The sequence below is a fragment of the Pan troglodytes genome, chromosome 1 (assembly GCF_028858775.2).
Source record: "Pan troglodytes isolate AG18354 chromosome 1, NHGRI_mPanTro3-v2.0_pri, whole genome shotgun sequence".
NCBI classification, from domain to species: Eukaryota; Metazoa; Chordata; class Mammalia; order Primates; family Hominidae; genus Pan; species Pan troglodytes.
Window position 1 is genome coordinate 142,158,626 of NC_072398.2, and position 22,557 is coordinate 142,181,182.

Genomic DNA, 22,557 nt, shown 5'->3' on the forward strand with positions numbered 1-22,557 from the left:
ATTTGATGTATGAATGAATCAGTGTCTTTATTAAAGATGTTAATCAACTTGAAAACCATTATACAGCCAATTCACATTATTCTTGAGTTCTGTATTTGCAAATTTGCCTACTTCCTAAAATATATGTGTAATTCCAAAATCAATAAAGAGGAAATTTGAGTCACCCTACACACATTCCCAGTCGAGGTCAAACAAGGCAACATTATGCTTCTGTTTCAATTCACACTACAAGCAATTGTTCTCTGTACAGCGATTTTGCTGTTTAAAATGGCCCCCAAGCCTAGTGCTGAAGTGCTGTCTAGTATTCCTAAGTGCAAGAAGGCTGTGATGTTCCTTACGGAGAAAATATGTGTGTTTGATAAGTTTCATTCAGGCACAATGGCCATGAGGATATTAAAGAGTGATAGCTAAAAGGTACAGGGCTTCTTCTGGGATGAAAAAAGTGTTCTGAAATTGGTTATGGTGATAGTTGCACAGATCTATAGATATACTAAAAAAATCACTGAATGGCATACTTTAAATTGGTGAATTTATGGGATTTATATCCCAATAAAGTTGTTAGCAAAACACACGCACATACACACACACATGCACACACACACACACATGTGCACACATGATTACTGGGTCCCACTCCCAGAGTTTCTGATTCAGTAGGTCTGGGATGAGGCCCAGTGATTTGCCTTTCTTACAAGTTGCCCAGTGATGCTGATATTGCTAGTGTGAGATCACATTTTAAGAGCCATTGCTCTAGGAAGCCTGGAGAAATACACTCAGAAAATAGGCAAAATAAAGGGGCCTAAACAATAATCAGGATCACAACCTAAGCCCTGCCACTGGCCTATTATATTGAACCTGCAGTCACTGCTAACATTGAACACTGAATGCCACAGCTCCTGTGACAGCTGCCACTTAAGGCAGTCTGGAACACTGCCTGCTGGTGCCCCTGACACTCCTGCCCCAGAACTAATTTTAAAATTATTAAATCTATTTATATACTATTTTGGTGCAACATTACAGTATTGTAAACTTTTCATCTGTGTTTTGCATTAAAGTTACATTATCTAAAAAAAACTAGAAATAACTATACTGGCTAAATTATAACACACTTATTTTCATTGAATTTGTGTATCTTTGTTATGTTTTTAGATTATACTAAATGTGATTAATTGGAAAATAATATTGACCCTTTTTTCCTCCTCTGTTTAGCTACTTTTCCAGGTATGTGGGAGAGAACAATAACAATAGGAAGTGCTGGAAAGACTTTCAGTGTAACTGGCTGGAAGGTAAGATGAGTCAGAATTTAATTGCTTAAAAATAGGCCTGTATATTATTTATTTTTTGTTGAGTGGTTTGTGTTTTAAATGCTGGCCAGGCATGGTGGCTCATGCCTGTAATCCCAGCACTTTGGGAGGCTAAGGCAGGAGGATCACTTAAGGCCAGGAGTTCAAGACCAACCTTGGCTACATGGTGAGACCCTGTCTCTAAAAATACATTTTTAAAAAATTAGCCAGGCAGGGTGGTGCATGCCTGCAGTCCCAGCAACTTGGGAGGCTGATATGGGAGGATCACTTGAGCTCAGGAAGTTGAGGCTGCTGTGAGCTGCGCTCCAGCCACTTGGAGACAGAACAAGACCATCTTTAAAAAAATAATGAAATAAATAAGTAAACAGATAAATGAATCATTGCATACATATTCAGTTTATATAGATTGTTATACCTGGTGATCTTTGCTTATCTCTTGACTTATTTGGCTTTCATGTTGAGTTTTATCCTTTTTGAGACCTAATTATTTCTTTAAAAGTAAGAAAAATTAGGTCATTTTCCCTTTTATAAGTGATCAACTAATGACACCTTTTTCTTCGCAAAAAAGTGTTCAGATTGCTGCATATTAACATAAAAGGAGAAAAATAATAGTAGCTAATATTTTGGCAGGTTCTAAATATATACCAGGTTCTAAATGTTTTACATATACTAATTCCTTTCATTCTCATAACCACACTATAAGGTGGGTATGATTAGTATCCTCATTTTACAGATGACAGAGCTAAAGCACAGAGAAGTTAAATGACTTGCCTGAGATTACCCAGCTAATAAATTCAAGCCAGTACAGGAAGTCTGGCTCCAGAATTCATGCACTTAACCACTGTATTATTTATTACAATAATTTATCCAGTTAAAACCCAATTCTCTTCCAGCCTCACCTATCCTGAACATGGGTGAGAAGCAGGGAGCATCGGCCGGGCGTGGTAGCGCACGCCTGTAATCCCAGCACTTTGGGAGGCCGAGGCGGGTAGATCACCTGAGGTCAGGAGTTCTCAACCAGCCTAACATGGTGGAACCCCATCTCTACTAAATACAAAAAAATTAGCTGGGCGTGGTGGCGCATGCCTGTAATCCCAGCTACTTGGGAGGCTGAGACAGGAGAATCACCTGTACCTGGGAGGCGGAGGTTGAGTGAGCCGAGATCCGGCCATTGCACTCTAGTCTGGGCAACAAGAGCAAAACTCCGTCTCAAAAAAAAAAAAAAAGAAAAGAAAAGAAGAAGGAGGGAGCATCAAAACAAAAATTAGGCCTGGAGAATCAAGTCTGTATGTTTTAATTACGAGTCCCTTAGGCCCTCTTTCAGAGTTACTTTAATCTGTAATTCAAACAAGCTTTGTTACCAGTTTTTAATCTTCCAGAATATCAGAAGTAGCAAATTAGAAGAAAGGAAAAGGCTAATAATGATTGCCGGCTGTTTACCTTCAGAAAGGCAGAGCTTAGTGATGAAAGCAGAGCTTAATGACTCCATTTGGAAGCTGTTCCTTGAAAAGAACACCATTGAAATGATTCTAAGTACTAATACTGTACTACTTTCATAGTGTGAACTTTTTTTTTTTTTTTTTTTTTTGAGATGGAGTCTCACTCTGTTGCCCAGGTTGGAGTGCAGTGGTGTGATCTCAGCTCACTGCAACCTCTGCCTCCTGGGTTGAGGTGACTCTCCTGCCTCAGCTTCCCAAGTAGCTGGGATTACAGGTGCCCACCACCATGCCCAGCTAATTTTTTTGTATTTTTAGTAGAGACAGCATTTCACCATGTTGACCAGGCTGGTCTTCAACTCCAAACCTCAAGTGATCCACCCACCTCGGCTTCCCAAAGTGCTGGGATTACAGGTGTGAGTCATCATACCCAGCCAACATTTTAGGATTGTATATATTTAACAATTGCACTAAGTTTAAACTGCTGTCTCAGATTTGTTATATACAATTAGATTTTCTGAAATCTTTTATCTTTTCCTTTCCCAGCTTGGCTGGTCCATTGGTCCAAATCATTTGATAAAACATTTACAGACAGTTCAACAAAACACGATTTATACTTGTGCAACTCCTTTACAGGTAAGTGTTATAGTAACTCAGGGTAGAAGCATTGTCTTTTGGTGAAGGTATTACTTTTATATTGCATATTTGAATTGACTTAATTCTCTTTCTATCCTTCTGTTGCAGGGCCTTCTAATATAATTTGGAATTTGGGGAGCAGATACATATTCACTGTTATCAAGCATGGTTTGGGTTTTTTTTTAAACACAATTTTAGCTGTGTTAAACATTGCTGGCAGGAATCTAAAGTGCTACAAATTCTGTGAAGGACAATGGCAACACCAAACAAAATTACACATGTGTTTGCCCTATGAAAGCAATCCATCTTCCAAGAATTTACCCTAAAGTTGTGTTTTAGTCCATTCTTGCACTTAGGTAAAGAAATACCTGAGACTTAGTAATTTATAAAGAAAAGAGGTTTACTTGGCTCATGGTTCTACAGGCTGTACAGAAAGCATAGTGGCTTCTGCTTCTGGAGAAGCCTTAGAAAACTTACAATAATGGTGGAAGGCAAAGAGGAAGTAGGCATGTCTTACAGGGCTGGAGCAGGAGGGAGAGAAGTGGGGAGGTGCAACACACTTTTAAACAACCATATCTCACAATAACTCACTATCATGAGAACAGCATCAAGGGGATGGTGCTAAACCATTCATGAGAAACCACTCCCATGATCCAATCACCTCCCACCAGGCCCTACCTCCAACATTGAGGATTACAACTGGACACTAGATTTGGATGAAGACACAGATCCAAACCATATCAAGCTATCTGCACATGTAAGAAGTTATGTACTTACCTGGCTATTCATTGCAGATGATTGAGGATAATCCATTATCATCTACAGACAATTGATTACATAAGCCATGATCTATCCAAACATTGAAATGTTATATGACCATATTAAGTTTCCTACTGGTGCTATAACAAATTACCACAAACTTAGTGACTTAAAACAACACAAATTTATTATCCTACGGTTCTTCAGCTCAGAAGTCAGAAATGGGTCTTAAAGGGCTAAAATCAAGGTGCTGGCATTGCTGTGTTCCTTCTGAAGGCTCTAGGAGAGTCTATCCTCTGCTTCCGTCAACACATTTCCTGTGGCTTCAACCCTCCTGCCTCCCTTTTTCCCTTATAAGCACCTTTGAGATAACATTGGGCCCAATGGATAATCTGTCCAATTAATTAAGGATAATCTCCTTAATTTCAATCACATCTGCAAAGTCCCTTTCACCATGCAAGGTAACATATTTACAAGTTCTGGGTTTTAAGACCTAGATGTCATTGGGACCCATTACTCTGTCTACTGGCTGCTGAAGAGAAAAGAAACAAGAAAGAAAATAGGGAAATACTATAATTACTGTACTGAGATAAAAAAGATTTCTAGAATACATCATAAAGTAAAAAAGAAAAACTATTTAAATATTATTTAATATTTAATATTTTTAATATTTATTATGGAAATAGGGATTTAGTTACCATCATTCTATGGATAATCAAAATGCTGAAAAAAATAGTATTTTTTAGAAGGCAGCTAAAAGGGCAAAAGAACCAGGCACAATGGCTCACGCCTATAATCCCAACACTTTGGGAGGCCAAGGTGGGCGGATCACCTGAGGCCAGGAGTTCGAGACCAGCGTGGCCAACATGGCAAAACCCCGTCTCTACTAAAAGTACAAAAATTAGCTGGGCATGGTGGCAGGCGCCTGTAATCCCAGCTACTCAGGAGGCTGAGGCAGGAGAATTGCCTGAATCCAGGAGACAGAGGTTGCAGTGAGCTGAGATCGTGTCACTACACTCCAGCCTGGGCAACAAGAGCACGACTTCATCTCAAAAAAAAAAAAAAAAAGGAAAGAAAAAAAAGATGTTGATAGATATGAAGAAGAAAGATAAAATAGGGAAGAGGAAGGATGTAAAGCTCCAGGTGGGAGATATACAGTGTTAAATAGGGTAATCTTTGAAAGCCTCCCTGATAAGGTAACATTTGAACAACTAACTGAAGGGGATGAAGCAGCCACATGGTTACCTGGAGAAAAACCCCTTTGGACAGAGAGAACAAGCGGAAAGGCCCGGTGGTAGACAGCCTGGCTGGCATGTTAATATCAGAGAACAGCACAGAGACTGGAATGGAATGATTGAGAGAAGAGTAGGAAAAGCTAAGATCAGAGAGGTAGCTGGGAGTCCAATGGAGCTGGGGCATGCATGTCACTGTAAGGACTGAGTGAGATAGGAAGTCACTAGAGAGTTTTGAGCTCAGGAGTGACTTGGTCTGGCTTGTGTTAGCAAATGGACTCTGACTGCCTCATTGAGTGAGAAAGCTGTTACAGTGATCCAAGAGAGAAATGCCAGTGCATTGAACAAAGATGGGGGTGGTAGAAGCAGTAAAAAGTGATTGGACTCTGAATATATTTTGAAAGTAGAGCCAACATTATTTGTCAATAGGTTACATATGGGATATGTGAAAAAGAAAGGAGTCCAGGATAATGCTGTAGTTAGGATGGATGTTTATGTCTCCTTATACTTGGAATTTTCTAAGGCAGTATCTCCTATAGTAAATGAACAAGTTGCCAAGAGAAAAAAAAAAAAAGATATAGCTAAGAATGCAGGACATCTTTTTCCGAACACTCTTATTCTCCATTTCAGCTAGGTGCTCTGTTTTGTCCTGGGACAACCATGTTTGGTTCCAGGAAACCACAGATTTCCAGGCTAAGGCAATCGATCCTTATTTTCCAAGATTTTGTAGTACTGGAGATTTATTACTAATTCTGTTTTACTGCATTCTTTTGGCATAAAATCTCTGTGATCTTGCCCCTCTCTGTCTCCAGTCTCATCTCTTGCCACACAGTCTCTCTTACCTGCCTGGTCCTTAATGTCTTAGTTGGACTGGGTGGCTTATAAACAACAGAAATTTATTTCTCACTGTTCTGGAGGCAGCAAAGTCCAAGATAAGGCACCAGCAGATTTGGTGTCTGGTGGGGACATGCTTCTTCATGGATGGTGCCTTTTGCTGTGTCCTTACATGGTGGAAGGAGCAAGCTAACCCTTCTTTGTAAGGGCGCTAATCCTGTTCCTGAGGGCTCTACCCTTCTGCCCTAATCACCTCCTAAAGGCCCCACCTCCTAATACCATCACCTTGGGGTTTACGATTTTAATATATGAATATGAGAGTGGGCACAAACATTCAGTCCACTGTACTTAACAACATTGGCTTTTTCCTTGGCCCAGTTTGCTGTCCTGGCTCTTGAAGAAAGATAGAGGAATTACTGTAGATGTTCCAGAAACTCATTTCTAGTCCCTCTTACACTTTGACCAACTTCCTGGCATATGAATAATTCCAGCAAGGATTTCCACACCTATGGAAAATAAGAAAGGCACATTTCTCCTTTGCACAGTAGGTGAGCTTTCATTTCCACTCTGTCCCCAAATGTAATGGTGAGAGGCTGACTACTCTCTCGTTGTTCTTCTGACTTAGATTTAGCAAGTCATTCTACAACTCACCTCAGCAGAAAATATCTTAATGTCTTTTTGTTTCCAAGCAAGCCACCTTTAAGTAACAGCTCTTTTTCAATTTGAATTTTCAGGACTCCTTCTCAGTTCTTCACATGAGATTTAATCATTTAGGTATAACTGATTCCTCCATTAACCTATAGAGTTTAATATAGGTTCACAGGAATTCAACTGTTATTTCCTGAGTGACTTCTTTGCCAATAATTTTACTCAGATCATCTCTATTTATTATACCAATAAACTAAGCAATAAATAACATTGCCATATTCCTTTTCATATTTTTTGATTCTTAACAAACAGGAAGCCTTGGCTCAAGCTTTCTGGATTGACATCAAGCGCATGGATGACCCAGAATGTTACTTTAATTCTTTGCCAAAAGAGTTAGAAGTAAAAAGAGATCGGATGGTACGTTTACTTGAAAGTGTTGGCCTAAAACCCATAGTTCCTGATGGAGGATACTTCATCATTGCTGATGTGTCTTTGCTAGGTTTGTAAAGGCTTTTACTATTTCAACTATACGGAAACTTATGTGTGAAATTATCTCAGAATTATGGAGAAAAGATTGGTGTCAAAGCCACAGCAGCATTTTATCTGTGGAGAAGGATGGATTTTTGCAATGTCTACATTTTCTATAATTATCTTTACTTTTAGGTCTTTTACCTTAAATGTGACCATTGTTAAATGGTTGTGGAGTCAGTGTTGTTCTAGTTAGTCTATTAAACATAGGATTTGCTATCACTCTCTTCTGGTGTGTAATTTTAAAACACAAGTGTGTGAAATAATATTATATACTCAGTGTTCATTTGAGTAAAATTGTAGTTTCCTGTTTACTTAACAAAATGTACTATTTCATTAGAAAAATATCTAGAAATTTTGAAGCTATCAGGGAATATTTGCCATTTTAGAATGTACTGAAATAAAATAAATGGGAGAATAACACTTATTGAGGGTCTACTTTGTGCCACGTACTCAAAACACCCTTTTGAAGAAAACATTAGCTCCATTTTTGCAGGTAAAAAGATTTAGAAAGTTTTAAATAGCTTCCCTGAAGTCACACAGCTAGATTCTAAATAGTTCTGTTTCCAAAAAGCATTGTTTTTTATATTACCTAAAGCTGTTATATGTAATTCTGACATGCCATACAAATCTAAAGTTAGAAGCATGATAATGTGTCATATATAACTTTTCTTTTAAAAAAATTAGTAATAGTAAACCTTGAAGCCTAATTTATCATGACAGAAATTACAGCCATTCTAAATATAGTTTTAAATGTTTTAAAATTGTATTACAATGAAGTTATATGCCAATGAACTTGAAAAACTGAAGTGTTTTATTTATACCAAATTGTATAAAGCTGGAAAGAGTAAAGGAAATTTTCAATTTTATAACAAAACATTGATCATATTTTTTAACTTTACATCCTTCACATAGGAGTTTGTTTTGTTTTGTTTTGTTTTGTTTTGTTTTGTTTTGTTTTGTTTGAGGCGGGGTCTGGCCCTGTCACCCAGGCTGGAGTGCAGTGGCGTGATCTCAGCTCACTGCAACCTCTGCCTCCTGGGCTCAAGCCATCCCGCCACCTGAGTCTCCTGAGTAGCTGGGACCACAGGCATGCACCACCACGCCTAGCTAATTTTTAAATTTTTTTTAGAGACGAGGTTTTGCCACATTTTCCAGGCTGGTCATGAATTCCTGAGCTTAATGAGTGATCCACCTGCCTCAGCCTCCCAAAGTGCTGGGATTACAGGCATGAGCCACTGGCTGAGTTCTTTCTTACTATAAGCATTTGATGCTAGCAATTTTTACTTGTAATAGTTCATTATCATCTTAGCAAATTTCAGAAAAGTTTGGTGTTATGATTTTCCTATAATTTGGTCTTCAGGTCTGTCTCTCTGGAAAGTGGCTATAAACTCTAGCTGTTCCCTGATGGGGCTCCAGGGGAGGTCCTGGATGTTTGCAGTGTGCCTTTCATGGGCTACTTGTTTATCCTGGCAGATGGCCTGATGTTAAGTGTCTGACCCATGACCAGACATCCCTGGAAACTGGTTTATACTGGCAGACATCCTTGTGGCTCTCATCTGACCTGTATCCAGTTTATTTCCACAGAGATAGCCACTCTCTAGGAGGAGGAGAGTTAGGTTCCGGTGTGTTGGTCAGTTGGGACACAGAGGAGGCAGCAGGCCTCCCGGGACCAATGGGAAGTGAGGAGTGGTCCAGGATATACACACTCAACCAGCAGGTGGGGAACAGAGAGAGAGTGGGATCTGTGGGCCAAAGCCTTTTTGGGGGCCCAAGGTGTTACCTAAGCAGGTTTCCTGCAGAGACTTCTAACAGATGGGTTTAGAGCGAGCAGGCACAAGCTCATGGTGTCAGGCTGTGACTGAGAGGTGGTCACTGTGGCATATCTAGGCAGTCCATGAGGAGGGTGGGGGTCAGTGGGCGAGTCAAGTAGGTTGTATCTAGCTGTCCCACAGTGAGGTGCTCGCCAGGAGGTGGTTGTCTCAGGCAGATATCTGAATCAACTACATTGAGGAACTGCGAGGAGGAAGAGAAGTGGAAATTGTGTCAAGGGTGACTAAGCCCTGCTTCTGGTATAAGAAAGACCAACTTATATTCACAATGGATGCCAAGGCAACATACAGTCATAAGAATTCATTACATGAGGTTTGGCTCAAACTGAAACACTCTCTTTCCTTTCACATTAGCTTATTTCTTCATTTGTTGTGAGAGAAGAGGCTTTGACAAGCAAAGATTCCTGCAGTCCTATTGCCATAGAGCTGTATTTAGCAGGCTCCCAAGCTCTATGCTTATATAAAACCTCTTAAGGTGTTCTAGACTCTGAGATTTGGGAAGTGCTTTTTCTATATTGAGTCTAAATGTGCAGTTCATTTTATGAAATGATAAAAAAAATTAGCACAGTTGTCATCACTTATATTTTTGCCTTTGAATCATAAATCCCCAAGATTTCCATATGAATTATTATTTTTTTAAAAGAACAACATTTATACTTTATATGCTTCCATAAGGAATGTGAGCCTTCTCATATTAAAAGTTTTCTATGCAGTAATATATAAATAGAAATGATTGTATCTAAATCAAAAATCAATGACACATGGCCAGTGCAGTGACTCCTGCCTGTAATCCCAGCACTTTGGGAGGCCAAGGCGGGAGGATTGCTTGAGCCCGGGAGTTCAAGACCAGCCTGGGCAACATAGTGAGATCCTGTCTCTTAAATTAAAAAAAAAAAAAAAAATCAGTGACACATAGGAGGGGAAGAAAGCAAATATTTCAGTCACCTAGGTTCACATAGTATTGTAATTAGCATTAACTTGAGACTAAACTTCCTGACAGTAAAGGCAAACAGAAAAATGAAATTAGTTGCGTAGTTTTTGAATAAAAGGAAACTTAGCTTTTTAGATAAGAACAATTCTTTCCTGGAACCAAACTTTTCCAGATATGAAACTCGATTTATCACATTGTGACATTAACTATCAAAAGAACAGTGATACAACTCAGAATATTACATTAAGCTCCTAATTAGTTTCCATTTCTTTCCTCAGTCAATCCATTCTATATGCAATACTAATTTAGGTCTTAGATCTTGAACTAGTGTGGTGATAATAGGAGCAAAAAGGATTTTGGTTAGGAAAGCTTTTCTGATAATGAAAACAAGATTTTTTTTATGGTCTTCCTTCACTCGTGGAAAAATGTTAATGTCCACAAAACCTTCCTACATATAAAGAAATTTATGTTTTGTTTTACCTTTTCATCTGCTTAATTTGCAATGTGATAATTCTTCTATATACTAAAAGTTGGCCCATAAACTAGAGATAAAAACAAAAACTCTTATTTAATCGTAGCTTGAGAATAAAACTAAACCATAATATTCATGAAAATAGTAATTACTTCCCTTTACAATTAATAGCAAGGGCTGACTAGTTAATATTTATTGAGAATTTATGATACAGTATGAATTACATTAGGAGCTTTGCAAATATATTCTCACAAAAGCTATATGAAATTGGTGCTATTATATCACTATTGATAGAGAAGAGGAGATAGAGAATCAAGTAATTTACTGAAGTTAATCAACTAATAAATATCAAAGCTGGCCTCTGAATCCAGTAATTAGAAGACAAGATTTCAAATGAGATTATTACAGTTTTTCTAGTGAAATAATAGGATCCAAAATTATGGAGGAGATAGTAAGAATGCAAAAACAAATTTGGGCCTTCATAGATTACTTAAATATGTTCACACATTTGATTTAAACTCTTACTGTCAATAAAGAAAGACTTTAGTTCCCTTGAGGATGTCTGGCTGAGGCATGTCAAAAGAAATAGATTCCAACTTCCTTCTGACTAAAAAACCTTTATAATTATATTTATTCCCTTCTTTCCTTTTTCAACATCATGGTATTACATTACTTTTTTCTGGCAGGGTACCATGGCTCAGGCCTGTAATCCCAGCACTTTGGGAGGCCGAGGTGGGTGTATCACTTAAGGTCAGGAGTTTGAGACCAGCCTGACCAACATGGTGAAACTCCATCTCTACTAAAAATACAAAGATTAGCCAGGTGTGGTGGTGCATACCTGTAATCCTAGCTACTCAGGAGGCTAAGGCAGGATAATTGCTTGAACCCGGGAAGTGGAGGTTGCAATGAGCCGAGATCGTGCCATTGTACTCCAGCCTGGGTAACGAGAGAGAAACTCCATCTCAATAAATAAATAAATAAATAAATTCCTTTTGTCTAAGCTCTACAAGAATAAATGAGTAGTACAGTGTCAATTAGAATTAGTCAATAATCCTCTTCTACTCCCTTAGGTATTCACTCCTTTCTCTGCCTACCTGTGTACCTTCAATACACTGCTGTTGTATACCTGTCACATGGAATTTTTACATAATTTACAATTAGACTAAGTTTTTTAGCTGGTATTTTTGTTAGGGCCAAACTTGAATTACATATAAATACCTTGAAATAATAATTTAACTTCCTTATCTGTAAACAGGATTATCATTACCTCTCAGAATTGTGGTAACAACTAAATGAGATGATCATGTAACATGCTTAACCAATAAGAAGTGTTCAATAAATTGCAGTTTGTTGTTGGCATTATTACTTGGAAATTTTATGTTCTCCTTAAAACACAGGGGAGAATGGAGATTAAAATATCAGGTAAAAGGATATTAGGGCTTTGTTTTAAAAATACAGGTGAACCTTTCTTCAGTGTCAAAGGTTTTACATGATTAATTTGAAAAGAACCACTAGTATTTAATGTATAGAAGAAAGAAGTAAGATATCTGCCTCAATTTGTTTTCAGCAATAAATTATAAAATTTCCTGGATGACAATAACCATCAACATTAGTTGCTTTAGGGCATTCAAGAAGATCGAAGAGTACAAGTCAATAAAGTTGAAACAATATGAAATGTGGATTGCTGAAACTGAATTGCCAGAGATATATCTTGCCCAGACCTTAAAGCAAAATTGAGGCAAGAGCAAATAGGAGTATATATTTGACTTTTTCACAAATTTAAAAAGCAGTATAATATATGGGAGCAGGAGATGAAAAATAAGAGTAGCATTTGGAAGATCTAAACAGATATCCTGTATTTATAAATAATGCATAATATTAATTTATCCATTCAACAAATATACTTTTTGTCACTTATGTGCTAGACACTGAACTATGGGTTGGGAATACGATAGGTTACCAAACAGACACTTTACTTTTGTGGAACTTATAGTTGAATGAGTGGCTATGTGGAGATATAATCATTACTGATGAATACTTAAAAATTTAGCAGTTATTTCCTTAGTAATGATCATAGAGTCTTATTTCTCAATGGAAAGGCATCCCTCCTCTGCCCTTCACCTTTTCTACTCTCTTCCTGTGCTGAAAGCTGCACGTATAAGCCTAATCACCCTGATGTATATGTGAGTACTGCCTTAGACTATCAGTAAAGCTCTGTGAATTCACTTCCCACCCCACCGTACAGTGTGAGACTCCAGCATATTCTGTGACTATGTTCTGAGAAAATTCTAAACCAAGCTAATTTAAATAGGAGAAAATGTTGAATCTTGATAGACTTAAATGAAATACATGTTGCATCAGATGAAATTCATAGGCCACCTAATTTTCATTGTGGTTTTAGATCCAGACCTCTCTGATATGAAGAATAATGAGCCTTATGACTATAAGTTTGTGAAATGGATGACTAAACATAAGGTAATGTTTATTGTTCTTTGCAAGATTCTATTATATTTTATAGTTAATTTTTGAAGGAAATCTGCTGGTATGCTTTGAAATTGATCAAATATAATGTTGTTATATGATACTCCACTTGTGGCTTTTAAAAGCATTTTTCTTTTTGGAAATTATTGTGACTATTTAAAAGTATCTAGTTGCCTCTAGTATCTGTAGTACCAAAATTAATATTTGAAGTGTAAGTAGTTTCCTTATTATATGTTTCTATTTATTTTTCAGAAACTATCAGCCATCCCCGTTTCAGCATTCTGTAACTCAGAGACTAAATCACAGTTTGAGAAGTTTGTGCGTTTTTGCTTCATTAAAGTAAGTTCCCTGCTCTATTGAAAACACATATATAGTATCCTCATTTCAATTTTTAAAGCACTATTTTCTTCTGTTTCTAAAAATGATATGCTCATATGCAGTTTTTAGATTTTGGCTTATGGCTTTAAAATTAACTGCTTACTGGCTGGGCATGGTGGCTCATGCCTGTAATCGCAGCATTTTGGGAGGCCGAGGCGGGCTGATCACGAGGTCAGGAGATCGAGATCATCCTGGATAACACAGTGAAACCCCGTCTCTACTAAAAATACAAAAAATTAACCGGGCACGGTGGCGGGCGCTTGTAGTCCCAGCTACTAGGGAGGCTGAGGCATGAGAATGGCATGAACCCGCGAGGAAGAGCTTGCAGTGAGCCAAGATCGCGCCACTGCACTCCAGCCTGGGCAACAGAGCGAGACTCCGTCTCAAAAAAAAAAAATTAACTGCTTACCAAAATAAAATTCAACACTTTTTGAAAGAAGACAACATAATACAGACCCCTTACCACGTAATATGACAATTTCTAGCTTACAATGAAAAATTACTAGACATAAGAAAACACAAGAAAATATGACCTGTAGCAAAGAAAAAAAGAAGTTAATAGAAATAGGCCTAAAGGTGACCCAGATCTAGAAATTAGCAGACAAGGACTTTAAAGCAAACATTTGAAGTATGTTTAAGAAATTAGATGAAAACGTGGTTATAATAAGTGAACAGAGAGATTCAAACTATTAAAAAAAAAAAGAACCAAATGGAGATTCAAGAACTTAAAAGTCTAATATCTGCTATGAAATACTTATGGTGCTAAGAGAGTACTGAAGATGTCAGAAAAAAAGGGTTAACTTGAATACAGATTTATAGAAATTATCCAATCTGAAAAGAGGAGAAATATTATTTTTAAAAAGTGAACAGAACCTTAGGTCTATGAGACAATACCAAGTGATAATATATGTGTCATTGGAGAACCAAGAAAAAAAAGAGAGAGAATATGACAGAAAAAATATTTTAAGGAATAATAGTCAAAATGTTCCCATATTTGGTGAAAAGCAACTTATGTCTAAAAAGGTCAATGAAATACAACAGGATGAATATTTTAAAAGCACAATTAGGTACATCATAAACTGCTGAAAACAAAAGTGAAGATAAGATATTAAAGGCAGCCAGAGGTCAGGTGTAGTGGCTCATGCCTATAGTCCCAACATGTTGGGAGACCAAGGCGGGAGGATTGCTTGAGTCCAGGAGTTCAAGACCAGCCTGGGAAACGTAATGAGATCCTGTCTTTATAAAAAAAAATTTTAATTAGCCAGGCTTGCTGGCACATGCCTGAGGTACTCACTACTCAGGAGTTTATGGTACAAGGATCACATGAGCCCAGCACGTCCAGGTAGAAATGTTAACTAACTTCTTATCAGAAACAGCGGAGACCAGAATACAATGAAATAACATCTTCTGAGCACTGACATAAAAAAAAAGAAATAACAGCCTAGAATGCTATATCTAGGAAAATATCCTTTAAAAATGAAAATGAAGTAGATATCCCTGACAAATGAAAGCTGAGAGATTTATCATTATCAAACTTCTCCTTTTTTAAAAGGTTCCAAGTGTGTTACTGCTGTTTTCAAAATGTTGTTGGTACTGAAAATAGTCTTACTGAGATCAAGACACTCTATCAACTCACTCATCTTTAAACCTAGTCAGAATAACATAAACACTGTTTTCAACTTTCAGAGACAACCGATAGCCAGACTTGCTCAGAATAGAATATAAATATTAACAACCTAACAATGTAAACATTCAATTGACTGAAATTTTAAAGAACGGTAATGCTATTAACATCCTTCATCTTACACTGGATTGAGAAATAGTGGTATATTATTTGAAATTGTAAACAAAACTAACAGAAGAAAGAAGTAACGTAGGACTTCCAGTTTTAAAATGGTAAACCCAGCCCTCCCCTAATCTCTTTTTAGAAATTATTTAAAAACAACTAAGAGAATAGAAAACAAATTCCCCAGTGTTTAAGGAAAGGCTGCTAAATACTGTGAAGGTGATGGTAGAGGGAAGATCCCTAGAAAGGATCCTGCTTTTACATCTTCAAATTACAGACAAAGCCAGCAGGCAGCATACTCATTATTGAGAACAGTAGGAGCAGTCGCTGCACTGGCAGCAGGAACTTCTCTAGACTGTTTGGCATGATGGAGGAAACGGCAAAAACATACAGTCATGTCATCTGGAAACTATGTAAGGCAAGGTGGAAAGGAGACTCTGGTTGGTCTATAGATTTCCTCATTTACTCCTGTCATTTTGCTAAAAGCTATGTTGAAGCAATGCGGAAGAGATGTATTAAATTGGGGATAGCCAATTTAATTATTTGATAAGAAGTGTAGTCTAAAAGAACTCCCACCCACTGAACCCTACATCAACTGTATTAAATTTTACTATGAGACAAGGAGAATTTCTGCTCTTTTCTGGTGCTGCCCCAGCTTCTCCCTTATACAAATCAGCAAATCTATCTTCAAATCAGAGACAAAGCCAGCAGGTAGCATGCTTATTACTCAGAACAACAGGTATAGTGCATGCTTTGGCAGTGGAAAACAAAGAATTCAATCAAAAATGATTAATAATCAAAGAGGAGGGGCCAGGTGCGGTGGCTCACACCTGTAATCCCATTACTTTGGGAGGCCGAGGCAGGAGGATCACTTGAGGTCAGCAGTTCACAACCAGCCTGGCCAACATGGTGAAACCCCATCTCTACTAAAAATACAAAAAATTGAGGTGGGTATGGTGGCACATGCCTGTAATCTCAGTTACTTGGGAGGCTGAGGCATGAGAATCACTTGAACCCAGGAGGCAGAGGTTGCAATGAGCTGAGATTGCTCCACTGCACTCCAGCCTGGGTGATGGAGTCAGACTCTGTCTCAAAAAATATAATAACAATAATAATAATAAAAAAAGAGGAACCACCTGTGAATCTATATAGGACACTATAAGGAAAAGAGAAAGGTACAAGGAAAAACAAGTGTTAGAGAATATTCGCCCAAAAAAAATGTTGCCATGGAGCAAATGAAATTAGTGCTATTTCAGATTTAAAACCTTTAAAATGAGAAAGCAGAGATTTTACGAATTCAGGGAAGATAGAGTAAGATATTATAAGAAGATCAAATGGGAGCTATCAGAGTTCAGGTAGGAAATTGAAAAGAAAAAATAAAGCTATTGGAAATTATGGTGACATTATTAATAGAAACACCACAAAGAACACTAAATACTTCTGTAAGGACATTAAGGATGGAGATAAGTGAGCAAAAGGAAGTGGAAAGGAACAAATAATTTTTAAAATATTAGGCAGAAAAATTATTGATGCAGAGGAAAAATAAAATATGTAGAGTTGCCAGAAAAAAATAAGAGCAGAACAAATGGAACCTGGATATAATAATAATTGTCACACAATTATTAACACTGAGATATACCTCGCTTGATATATTGGGCTTCAAAGACAATTCCTGTGGTCACCTAGACAGTAATATCAAGGCCTCCAGAGGGGCCAGAAGAGGAGGATCAGTATGGACCCAGACTCTTCTTACATCAGCAGTCAATATTGGCAGATAGTGTGGAAGTAGCTGGAAGTTTCTAGGGAAAGTGGACACACCTAACTCCACCTCTTAGAAAGGCTAAAAATAAAAGAATGACAAAAACATACCAAGAAAATAGAAATTGAAAGAAAGCAGTTTGAATTCAGAGCAAAATAAAAGTGATAAAAGTAAATAAATTTAAGGCAAAAATAGCACTTTATAATATTATGGGTAAGATCCTTAGTAGTTGTTAAACTTATAAAAGTTGTCAAACTTATTTCATAGTAAGGGAAATGAAAAATAGAACTGCAAAGAAATTTTATCTCTTAGATTGGAAACAACCAAAACAACTAAAAGTTTCATAAAACACTCTCACAAATTGAGAGTGGGAGTATAATTTGTAAAATCTCTATGGTGGTTAGTTTGAAAATTTCTATTCAGATGTGATTTCCCATACCCTTTGATCCAACAATTCTACCTCTACAAGTGTTTTCTTGTGGATTTATTTGCACATTTCGAATGACTTATATTCAAGGATTTTCACTGAGGCATCATTTGTAATAGCAAAATATTGTAAACAACAAAATTATTCACCAGTGGGGGCTGCTTGAATAAATGATGCTACATTCAGATCAACCTAAATGCCCATCAATGCTGTCATTGGATAAAGAAAATGTGGTACATATACACCATGGACTACTATGCAGCCATAAAAAAGAATGAAGTCATGTCTTCTGCAGGAACATGGGTGGAGCTGGAGCCTATTATCCTTGGCAAACTAACACAGGAACAGAAAACCAAATATCACATGTTCTCTCTTATAAGTGGAGCCAAAAATAATGAGAACTCATGAACACAAAGAAGGGAACAACAGACACTGGGGCCTCCTTGAGGGTGGAGGGTGGGAGAAGGGAGAGGAGCAGAAAAGATAACTATTGGGTGCTGTGCTTAATACCTGGGTGATGAAATGATCTGTACAACAAACCCCTGTGACATGAGTCTACCTATGTAACAAATCTTCACATGTACCCCCAAACCTAAAATAAAAGTTAAAAATAAATAAACAAGAACAATAAAAAATACACAATTTTAAAAAGAAAGATAGATGAAAATCTCTGGAAAAATATATAATGAAATCCCAGTGTTGCCTCTGGAGAGAAAAACTGAGTGGCTGAGGAAGATAGGTGGGAAGCTGACTTACTTTAAAACAAATATTTTTAAATGCTCTCAACCTAAAAGTTTCAAGAACTTTTTTCTAAACTATTTCAGAGTAAGTTGTCAACTTAATTACTGAGGATGCTCCGATCACCCCCATATACTTACTTGTGTATTCTTGATAAACAAGACATTCTCCTCCCAAACCACAATATAACCCTCAAAATCATGAAGTTAACCTTGATACTCCATCTAATCCTCAGATCCGATTTAAATGTCATTCATTGTCCCAATAATGTCCTTTTTATAATAATTAATTAATTCAGGCTAGAATCATGCATTGCATTTAGTTGTCATGTCTCCTTCAAGCTAGAATGGTTTCTCAGTTTTCTTTGACTTTCATGATCTTGATACTTTTGAAAATTATCAATGAATTATTTTTAAGAAAGTACCTCAATTTAAGTTTGATGTTTCCTCATACTTAGATTCAGGCTATGCACTTCGGCAGGAAACCACAGAAATGATGATACTCTATCCTTTTCATTGTATCAGGTGGCACATGATTTCAATTATTCCTATTACCAGTGATGTTAACTTTAACCACCTGATTAAGGTGGTGTTTGCCAGTCTTTTCTACTATAAAGTTATACTTTTTCTTGTTAAATAGTAAATATTTTCTTGTTAAATAGTAAATATTTTGTAGTAAGGTACTATGAAAATATTCCATATCTCATTAAGCAATTTATTTATTAACTTATTCATATGTATCAATGTGGACTTCTGGATTTTTATTTTGTAGTACAGTGGGCTATAATTTATTATTATTATTACTTATTTTGATACTTAGATTTTCCCAGATTTGGCCACTAGTCATGTAACTACTAATTTAATCAATACTTCTGTATGGGATCAATCTCCTGTCAAAGCCACTGTGCACCCCTCACCTTCCCAGTCCCTGAGAGGATACCCTTTTCCCCGTTCAGGCTTTGACATTTTGTGCCAGGCTGCTACACTACATCTTCACCCCACCTGGGTTTTATCACCCATGCCGACCTGTCCTGTCATCCTCCTGGAGAGGTGCCCCCATCTAGGTCTCCAATACCCCATACCAGGCCATCACTGTCACCTACTACTCAGAAGCCCTCCTTGCCCCTCTTGGGCACTGACACCATGCCAGATGGCTGCCTCATCTCATCCAGGCTCCAGGACCCTGCATGAGGCCACCCTACCATACAGGTGCCTCACTTACCCACTCAGACTCTGACATCCTGTTCCAGCCAGCACTATCACCTCATGACACCCATGCTGACCACCCTGCTCACTCCACTCTGGCTGCAGTGTCCTGCACTAGGGTTGCCAAGGCTCTCCCAGCCCTATACATGGACAGCCGCTTTGCTCAGCCTCACCTATTGGCTTTCAGACTGAATCATTCTGGTGGAGAGAGAAGACAAAGAAAAAGAAGTAGAGAAACAGAAGATGAACAACAGAAGGCTGGATTTTCTCTGCTTACACCTCTGTTTAATTTTATGCTATATGTATGAATCACCTATTCAAAATAAACTATTTTTCAATAATTACAACTATGAAACCTTGAAAGCAAGGGGCAGAGTAGTGTGAATGAACTAATTTTTTTTTGTTCAGAGCAAAGTATAGATATAGTAGATAATATGTGAAGTTCACAAATAAGGAAATAGAAGCATAAGCACATTATTAGATTTTGGTGGTAGCCATTAGAACTAAACCCAGAAATTGCCATAAAAGGTTATCTTGAAGGTAGAGGGAGTCATAGGAAGGGGTGGAGAAGGGGTGGAGCAGACAGCTATTATTTTTCAGTGTAAACTATTCTGTACCCTTTGACCTGTTTCTGTAATTATAATTCATTTGATTAACTGTTTTCCTGTTTTGGGTTCTGCTTTTGCTTTTTCACTTTGAAAATTTTTCTTCACTTGAGATCAGATATTCACTTAAATCTTCATTATGTTGTGTATTTAAATCTTTGCTTTATCTTGAATTTATGTCTATCTGTAATAATGATGATTATTTCATTAATTTACAGAAAGACAGCACACTGGATGCTGCTGAAGAAATCATCAAGGCATGGAGTGTACAGAAGTCTTGATTTGTGCAGAATGGATTAATGTTTCTGTTAGATGACCTAGTATGGAATTGTTACTTAGTGCTGCCACCTGCTGGATGTTAAAAGGTATTTCAGTACAACTGGAATTTAAATATTTCCATTGTTTTTCCAAAGCAGTTAACCCAACTCCTAACAACATTTTCGGGGGATCTGACCTTTTTTTTCCAGTTGAAATGTATTAACACACCTTCCACAATCATTTTATAAGAGGCAGCATAACATAGTGGATAAGAACTGTGAAATGTTTAACCTCTCAGTAACTCGGTTCTCTCATTATAAAATAGGAATAAAATCAGTACCTGTTTCATATGAAGGTCGTTTCTGAGAATTAAATGGACTAATGTATGCAAAAAGCCTGGCAAACAATAAACACTCATCTGACTTTAGCCGGTTTCATGTTTCCACCATTGTGTAAAAACTCCTAACCAGTTCCACCCCTCCACCACATCTATTTGTTTTGTGTACCCACCTGTAGTTCCTCCCCTTCATTTACCAATGGCCCTGAACTCTGTTCACAGTTTTGCTTCATACCCCAAGTACTGCTGTTATTTGCGGTGGCTTCAGGTCCACATGGATTAGCCAGGCTTTCCATACTTTGACATCCTCACCTCTGGTGATGTTCGCCTCCACTGCACTTCAGCCACCGCTGCCTTGGTCGCTCCCTGAGGCTTTTATGATTCAAGTTGGCTTCACCTTTTGAGATCACAAATTCATCATCTCCCACTATAATGACCTATTCTTCCAGCTCATTGTTGCTGTCTTGTGCACATGCTCTCCCTTTTTTTTTTTCTCTCTCTCTCTCTGTCTCTCTCTCTCCTCCATCTCCTTCTCCTCAGCTCTTTTCAAAATATCACTTCTTAGCCAGGTGCAGTGGCTCATGCCTGTAATCCCAGCACTTTGGGAGGCCGAGGCGGGTGGATCACTTGAATTCAGGAGTTTGAGACCAGGCTGGCCAACATGGTGAAGCCCCATGTCTACTAAAAATACAAAAAAAAAAATTGGCCAGGCGTGGTGGCATATTCCTGTAATCCCAGCTACTTGGGAGGCTGAGGCAGGAGAATTGCTCGAACCTGGGAGATAGAGGCTACAGTGAGCCAAGATTGTGCCACTGCACTCCAGCCTGGGCAACAGAGTGAAACTCCATCTCAAAAAAAAAAAAAAATCACTTCTTCTTTAAACTTACTACAATTTCAAATCCACTATTTCACAAAAAAAATGGTCTATGACCTTCTTTCATTAGAATCTACTAGGATCCTTGTTGAAGATAGAGATTCTGGTCATCACCCCAGACCTGGTGAATAATAATTTCAGGATGTAGCCCTCCAGGTGATACTTACACACATGAAAGTTTGATCATTACTGTTGTAGTTTGTAGAATCCTCCATTTTATTTCTATCAGCTCCCTTAAATCTTCACTCCCTTTCTCATCTAGCCTTGACTTCATTGTCTATCACTTCAGACAAGTTGCTTTTGCTGCCTTGAATTATTTGCACCATTGTTCTATCTCAGCTGATCAAAAAGAAAGAACTCAACTCTGGGGTTGGAGCTCCATGCCTGTACCTGGGCTGTACATTGCACAGTTGGGCAGGTTCTAGCAACCATGAATTCACGTCACTGACACGAACTAGACATAATTCTATGTTCCCCTACCTTTTACCACAGCAGCAATTCCTACCATTCTCCTATATTTATGTTTTGTTTTGAGATGGAGTCTCACTCTATCGCCAAGGCTGGGAGGCAGTGCCGTAATCTCAGCTCACCGCAACCTCTGCCCCCGAAGTTCAAGCAATTCTCATGCCTCAGCCATCCAAGTAGCTAGGATTACAAGTGTGCGCCACCACACCTAGCTAATTTTTGTATTTTTAGTAGAGACAGGTTTCACCATGTTGGCCAGCCTGGTCTCAAACTCCTGGCCTCAAGTGATCCGCCCGCCTCAGCCTCCCAAAGTGCTGCAATTATAGGCATGAGCCACCGCACCCAGCTGATTCTCCTATTTTTAATAACAAAAATATGCTACCTCCATTCTCACCTCAAAGCCTACCACAGTAGCATGATTAAATCATAGCAAATAACTTCAACCCCACTTCTGTGAAAAATATAATGAAAAAACAAGCTACCAAACCAGCGCTTCCAACTAGGATCGTACCAATAAGCCTGTGACTTGTCTGCATCATCCTCCATCCTTCCTTCCCTCCAGTTATAATGGTCATTCATCCTTTGACTTGTCCAAGGCCGACAGGTTAGGGGTGGCAGTAGAGTAAGGAGGA

General features: G+C 38.0%; 1 protein-coding gene across 1 annotated transcript in view; it reads left to right on the top strand.

Moving 5' to 3' along the window:
- The window catches only part of KYAT3 (kynurenine aminotransferase 3), a 57,355-nt gene extending 36,679 nt beyond the window's left edge, over positions 1 to 20,676 (top strand). Inside the window, exons 9-14 of the mRNA XM_001146041.5 lie at positions 1,210 to 1,286; positions 3,287 to 3,376; positions 7,162 to 7,348; positions 13,014 to 13,087; positions 13,346 to 13,432; positions 20,210 to 20,676. Of these exons, the coding sequence (XP_001146041.1) occupies positions 1,210 to 1,286; positions 3,287 to 3,376; positions 7,162 to 7,348; positions 13,014 to 13,087; positions 13,346 to 13,432; positions 20,210 to 20,272 (578 nt within the window). The 3' untranslated portion in view covers positions 20,273 to 20,676. The remainder of the gene's footprint in view (positions 1 to 1,209; positions 1,287 to 3,286; positions 3,377 to 7,161; positions 7,349 to 13,013; positions 13,088 to 13,345; positions 13,433 to 20,209) is intronic.
- Positions 20,677 to 22,557: the final 1,881 nt, after the last annotated feature.